General features: G+C 50.7%; 1 protein-coding gene across 1 annotated transcript; it reads left to right on the forward strand.

The window, feature by feature from the left end:
- Nucleotides 1–3,161: 3,161 nt before the first annotated feature.
- LINGO4 (leucine rich repeat and Ig domain containing 4) lies at nt 3,162–6,027 on the forward strand (the record flags this gene model as incomplete). The annotated part of the gene is made up of 1 exon (XM_083477163.1): nt 3,162–6,027. One exon carries the CDS (start codon nt 3,162–3,164, stop codon nt 4,950–4,952), a length of 1,791 nt encoding a protein of 596 aa, XP_083333289.1. The 3' UTR covers nt 4,953–6,027.
- Between the last annotated feature and the right edge of the window lie 1,121 nt (nt 6,028–7,148).

Raw genomic sequence — 7,148 nt, forward strand, 5'->3', positions numbered from 1 at the left:
CGGTAGATGGTGTGTCCTAGGGACACCATCTACCGGAAAAAAACACACACCAACCGCTGCTTACATGCACAATCACACCACCACCCTGCACAAATAAACTCCGTAGCCAAGACTCTCATCTCCAGAACCAAACGCCTGGCTGACAAAGACCACTTGACAACTGAGTTACAGAATCTCTCAAATGTGTTAATCGCCAATGGATACCAGCAAAATAAGGTTACGAAGCTAATCCAAAAAGAAACACCCCCCAAAAACCAAGACACAGAAGAAAACAACGGCATGGCCCTCCTTCCTTATATCAAGGGCACTACAGATAAAATTAGCAAAATCCTCCATAAACACAATATCAAAACAGCCTTTTGCACCAACCAAAAAATAGCCAATATCCTCAGAAACCCCAAAGATAAAATCCAGTTGGAAAACCAAGGGGTCTATGAAATACCCTGCAAAGTCTGCCCAGCCACGTACATTGGACAAACAAACAGACGAATAAATGCACGTATCGCAGAACACAAGAATGCCGTCAAAAAAGAAGAAAAAACTTCCTCTCTTTTCCAACACATGAAAGAAACAGGACACGAAATTAATTTTGCAGATTCCAAATTGCTCTTTAACATGGAACATCACCACAAGAGAATAATCATGGAAGCCATCGAGATAGAGAAACACCCTCACAACATGAACAAGCGTGACGACACGTCCCGCCTGCCAGACATCTGGAAATTAGCCCTCCCCACAAAAACCGACACCAGAACCAGAGGCACACAGAACGCCATCACCAATCAACCACACCAGACCCAAACCCAGACCCTCTCCACAGATAAATTGCAGACACCATCCAGTAGCCAGACCATGGTGGCACCTCCAGATGCTGCACCCCCCTGCAGTCCCGACACAGATCTGGCGGGCACAGGGCACAAAACCACAGCTCGCCCCTATACACGAAGCCAAGCCAGAGCACAACTAAGTGCAGTACAGCCATCTTCTCAGAAAAACTCTTCACAAGCTCAAGAGGTCAAGACACGAAAGCTTTAGCAACTAATCCACACTTAATGACCCACCTAAGTGGTACTCAGAATATCACTCAAGAAATCACTCAGGATATCCCTCAAGTAATTAAGGAACAAAAGAAGAAAAGGCACACTAACCTGGGACTTCCTCTCTGCCCAGAACGTTGGAGGCCACACACCACACCCCCTCAACAGTATTTATAGGAACTCAAACACTGAGATCCTGCTCTGTTCCAGTAACAAGAAGCCGAAAGCACCAGCCTGAAGATGACGAGTGAGACCTCGTCGAAACGTCGCCTAGACACCCCAACTCTTACACGGGAAGACACCCGAAGACACCAAAACCTGCATTCCTATACCCGTGAAAATCTACGAAAGCATATATATATATATATATATATATATATATATATATATATATATATATACACACACACACACACACACACAGTGGTACCTCGGGTTAAGTACTTAATTTGTTCCGGAGGCCCATTCATGCTCCGGCGGCGCAGCGGCAGCAGGAGGCCCCATTAGCTAAAGTGGTGCTTCAGGTTAAGAACAGTTTCAGGTTAAGAACAGACCTCCGGAACGAATTAAGTTCTCAACCCGAGGTACCACTGTACCTGAAAGTACTTAACATTTGCTCTCTTCTCATATAGAAGATTGGATCCCAAAACCGACAGAATATGCAGAATTAGACGGTCTAGCAGAAAAATATAAAGAATAAATCAAAACAGGAATTTGTTTCAAAATGGGAGGTTTCCAAAGGATATTTGAAATATAAATATTGTAGTTTAAACTCGGTTGCAGCATTCGAGGAACTTCAGTAGTAGTTGAAAGGCAGATATAAGAATTAAGACATATTAAGGAAAAGTTTGATGATGATAAAGTGTGTACTGGCAATGTTATACGAAATTGACGGGAGGTGGGGTCTTTAGTGTGAAGACCAAGTTATGTTTTATCATTTGTTAAGAAAATTATGGGTCTATGGTTATTCCTGTGTGAAATTTGGTATGTGTGTTTTCTCTTTTTGCTTTTCTTGCAATTAAAAAAAAAAAAAGAGGGGGGAAAGTGAAAGTACGTACTTAACATTTGCATTTTGCTCTTTGTGCAAAGCTCCGGGAGTGGCGCAAGGCAGCGCTCTTTCTTTCCCCCGTCCTGGTCTAGTTTTCACAGCAACCCTCCCAGGAAAGTTAGGCTGAGAGACTAAAGTCGCCCAGGGAGAGTTTTGAGGCCAAGAGGGAATTGGAAATCAAATCTGCCTAGTCTGACTTTGCAAGCATGGCACCACCACCAGCTCTCCAGGAGGGAGTTTTTGGATCTAGTCATCTAGCCCAGTCCCTTCCAATGCAGGAAAATCCCCCCCCCCCTCTCTCTCTCTCTCTCTCTCTCTCTCACACACACACACACACACACACAACACTCCCACTTTTCTCTCTGTGTGTCACACATAACACAGAGCTTCTCCCTCACATGCTCTCCCTGTTTCACACACACACCTCAAATTATTATTATTATTATTATTATTATTATTATTATTATTATTACAGTGGTACCTCAGGTTACATACGCTTCAGGTTACAGACTCCGCTAACGCAGAAATAATGCTTCAGGTTAAGAACTTTGCTTCAGGATGAGAACCGAAATTGTGCTCCAGCAGCACGGCAGCAGCAGGAGGCCCATTAGCTAAAGTGGTGCTTCAGGTTAAGAACAGTTTCAGGTTAAGAACGGACCTCCGGAACGAATTAAGTACTTAACCCAAGGTACCACTGTATTATTATACCTCACCCATCTGGCTGGGTTGCCAACAGCTACCAACATATATAACTACATAATATTACATTAAATTTCTTTTTAAAAAAATCTTCCCGATACAGGGCTGCCTGCGGATGTCTTCTAAAAATTGTGTAGTTCTTTATTTCCTTAACATGTGACGGGAGGGCATTCCACAGAGCGGGCGCCACCACCATGAAGGCCCTCTGCCTGGTTCCCTGTAACCTCACTTTTTGCAGTGAGGGAACGGCCAGAAGGCCCTCAAAGGCGGACATGTCTCCACACGATCAGGGAGCTGTGCTTTCTCTCTTTCCAATCCTCTCCCTCTAACCGCAAGGCTCTCTTGCTGTCATTACTATCTTCAGGAAAACAAGCAAGATGGAGGCTTCCCCCAGGACAAAATGGCGGCCCCTGCTGCTGCTGCTGCTCCTCGCCGCCATCCCAGCAACCTTCTTGACGGGATCCAGGCACACCTGCCCTTCGCGGTGCAGGTGCTTGTCCCAGGACAAGGTTGTCTTCTGCAATGGCCGCAACCTGACAGCGGTACCGGGCCGGATCCCTCCGGATTCTGAGCTCCTGGACCTGAGCCAGAACGTCCTCCGCACCCTTCAGCAAGGCATGTTCTCCCGCCTTCAGGCTCTGAAAGAGCTCGACCTGAGCTACAACGCCCTCTCCAACATCGAGCCGGGCGCTTTCAACAGCCTGAAGAGCCTGATGACCCTCCGGCTGACCGGCAACAAGCTGAAGATGGTCCCCTCTGGCGTCTTCACGGGGCTTCCCAGCCTCGCCATCCTGGACATCAGCGAGAACGAGATAGTCCTCTTCCAAGACCACAGCTTCAAGGACCTCTCTAGCCTACGGAAGCTGGAGGCCGGAGACAACCACTTGATCTTCGTCTCGTCCCAGGCCTTCAGCGGTCTCCAGAGCTTGCGGCAACTCACTCTGGAGAAGTGCAACTTGACCGGCGTCCCAACAGAAGCTCTCTCGCATCTCCGCCATCTTGTGGAGCTGCGGCTCAAGGTCCTGAGCATCGGCTCCGTCCCCGACCACTCCTTTCAAAAACTGCATCGTCTCAAGGTCCTTGAGATCCACCGATGGCCTTCTCTGACGGCGCTGAGGCCTCACAGCCTCGCGGGCCTGAACCTCACCGCCTTGTCCATCACCAGGTGCAACCTCCGCGAGGTGCCTTACAAAGCCATCCACCACTTGGTCCACCTCCGGTTCCTTGACCTCTCGCACAACCCGATCTCTGTCCTCCGTGGGAGGAAGCTCGCCGAACTATCCCGCCTTCAGGAGTTCCACCTCACAGGCGGGCGGCTGGCCACCGTCCAGGCCCACACCTTCCACGGCCTCGTCCACTTCCGCGTCCTCAACCTCTCGGGCAATGGCTTGCAGACGCTTGAGGAGGGCGCCTTCCACTCGGTGGGGAACCTAGAGGTCCTACGGCTGGACGGAAACCCCCTGGCTTGCGACTGCCGCCTCCTCTGGATCATTCGCAGGCAGCGGAGGCTGAACTTCGAGGCCCGGCAACCCGTCTGCGCCACCAACTCAACGGGCGAGGGGAAGGTCTTCCGCAAATTCTCCGACATCCTTCCTGGGCACATCACCTGCAGGAAGCCCACCATCAAGAAGGAGACCCCTCCTCAGAGACTGAGCGTGGAAGAGGGCGGCCGGGCGATGCTGACCTGCAAAGGTGACGGCGACCCGCCCCCCACCATCTCCTGGGTGTCTCCTCACAACGTCTCCCTGGATGCCAGCCGCAGAGGCCGGCTCGCGGTCCTTCCCAACGGCACGTTGAGGATCCACCACGCCTTCCCTCAAGATGGCGGGGCCTACCTCTGTGTGGCCCGCAACGCCGCCGGGAATGACACCATGTGGGCCCACCTCCGCGTCTTCAGCAACTTCTCCGTCAGGGTCAACGCCAGCGCCCTCAACGCCTCGAGCGCTGCCCTCCCGTTCCTCCTTGACGTTGGCACCTTGGCGGGGATCCTGGCCATTGGGATCGTGCCCTTCCTCTGCTCGGTGGCCATCTGCTTCGTCTTCATCTCCCTCTGGAACAAGGGCAGGGGGAACGCCAAGCACCACATCATCAACGCCGTACCCCGATATTCCCGGGGCTACAAGGCCGTAACGAACAGGCACAAAAGGGTGGCCAATAAACCCAGATGAGGTACCAGCTCAATGTCTGAAGGCCGCCATGTTGGTTCTCTTGGAATGAACCAAAGGAAGCCATTTTGATTTTCATAGTTTACACCGAAGTTCTCCTGCTTCTTTGGCCCCCCAGCAGTGTAAAGTTTGCCAAAGAAACGTGTAGATTCCCTGCTCCCAGATAATTTTAGAACCAAGATGGATGCTTTTTAGTCAGAGGCAGTGATAATTCTGAATCCCAGTTGCTGGAAACCATAGAAAGGGAGAGTTGGTCTTGTGTTCGAATCCGGGTATCCGGTTGGCCCCTGAGAGAATAGGATGCTGGACTAGATGGGTCAATAGTCTGATCCAGGAGGCTCTTATTATCATATGAGAATTATTATTACTTTTCTTAACCGCCTATAACCATAAGAACCCACGGCCACCAACAATTTGAACTACAATATCAGAAACAAATTGCAACAAATTACAATCGCAAGGCTAGCGTGAGTCATAATATTATCTACAGGTGTATCAGGTGTCAAAGGTAAGGAGGGTGCGCCATCCGCGTACGACGAAAACTGTCTAGTGAAGGTGCCAGGAGCACCTCTGTGGGGATGGAGTTTCATAGCTGAGGGGCCACCACAGAGAAGACCCTCTCCCAGGCTGCCACCCCCGAACCTCTGAGGGGGGAGTAAGAACGAAGGGGGACTCCTCTGGCAAGCTGGCACCTAAGAGGCTTAGTGGGGAAGGCAGTGGTCTTTCAGGTATTTGGGGCCGAAGTCATTTAGGGCTTTAATAATAATAGTAATTTATTATTTATACCCCGCCCACCTGGCTGGGCTTCCCCAGCCACTCTGGGCGGCTTCCAACACAATATTAAAATACAGTAATGCATCAGACATTAAAAGCTTCCCTAAACAAGGCTGCCTTCAAATGTCTTCTCAAAGTTTGGTAGTTGTTCTTCTCTTTGACATCTGGTGGGAGGGCGTTCCTCAGGGCAGGTGCCACTACCAAGAAGGCCCTCTGCCTGGTTCCCCGTAACTTCACTTCTCGCAATGAGGGAACCGCCAGAAGGCCCTCGGAGCTGGACCTCAGTGAACAATGGGGGTAGAGACGCTCCTTCAGGTATACAGGACTGAGGCTGTTTAGGGCTTTCAAGGTCAGCACCAACACTTTGAATTGTGCTCGGAAACATACTAGGAGCCAATGTAGGTCTTTCAGGACTGGTGTTATGTGGTCTTGGCAGCTGCTCCCAGTCACCAGTCTAGCTGCCGCATTCTGGATTAATTGCAGTTTCCGAATCACTTTCAAAGGTAGCCCCACGTAGAGCACATTGCAGTGGTCGAAGCGGGAGATAACCAGAGCATGCACCACTCTTGCAGGACAGTGTTCAGGCAGGCAGGGTCTCATCCTGCATACCAGATAGAGCTGGTAGACGGCTGCCCTGGACACAGACTTGACCTGCGCCTCCATGGACAGCTGCGAGTCCAAAATGACTCCCAGGCTGCGCATCTGGTCCTTCAGGGGCACAGTTGCCCCATTCAGGACCAGGGAATCCTCCACACCTGCCCACCTCCTGTCCCCCCAAAACAGTACTTCTGTCTTGTCAGGATTCAACCTCAATCCGTTAGCCGCCATCCATCCTCCAACCGCCTCCAGACACTCACACAGGACCTTCACCGCCTTCACTGGTTCTGATTTGAAAGAGAGGTAGAACCCTTTAAACACTAAAGGGTCGTTAATTAGGCCTGAGTAATGAGAATACGACACCTCAAAGAGGGAAGTTTAAGCAGCAGGCGGAAATGAAGAATTGGGAGCCCCCCTCAGGCTGAGAGCGGGCTTCCGGTTCTCCCCTAGCTCCTGCGCCTTGAACTTTCCCTCACCTGAGAGGAAACACCTGAGGTCATGTGATGTGGCTGACGTCACAGGGTGCCCAGTGACTGACAGATGGGCGTCAACCTATCAAAGTGGCCCTGGTTGCAGAGGGCTTGCTCCCTATTTGACCCAAGCCTCTGGCCCAAAATGGTCCCATTCCCCGTACATTGAGTATTCCAATAAAAAGTAAACAGAGACTATATCTGTCACCACACCTGATAGCTCAGTGGTTGAGCATCTGCTTTGCATGCATAAGGTCTCTCCTGGGAGGGGGGTGTCCTGGGGCTTTTCATCTGCTGCTATCTCCCGTCAAAGTTGGGGTGCCTGTGTTAGAGGGGGGGTCCCTCAGAGGGCATTGCC

Source organism: Podarcis liolepis, assembly GCF_965112155.1.
Source record: "Podarcis liolepis genome assembly, chromosome: 15".
NCBI classification, from domain to species: domain Eukaryota; kingdom Metazoa; phylum Chordata; class Lepidosauria; order Squamata; family Lacertidae; genus Podarcis; species Podarcis liolepis.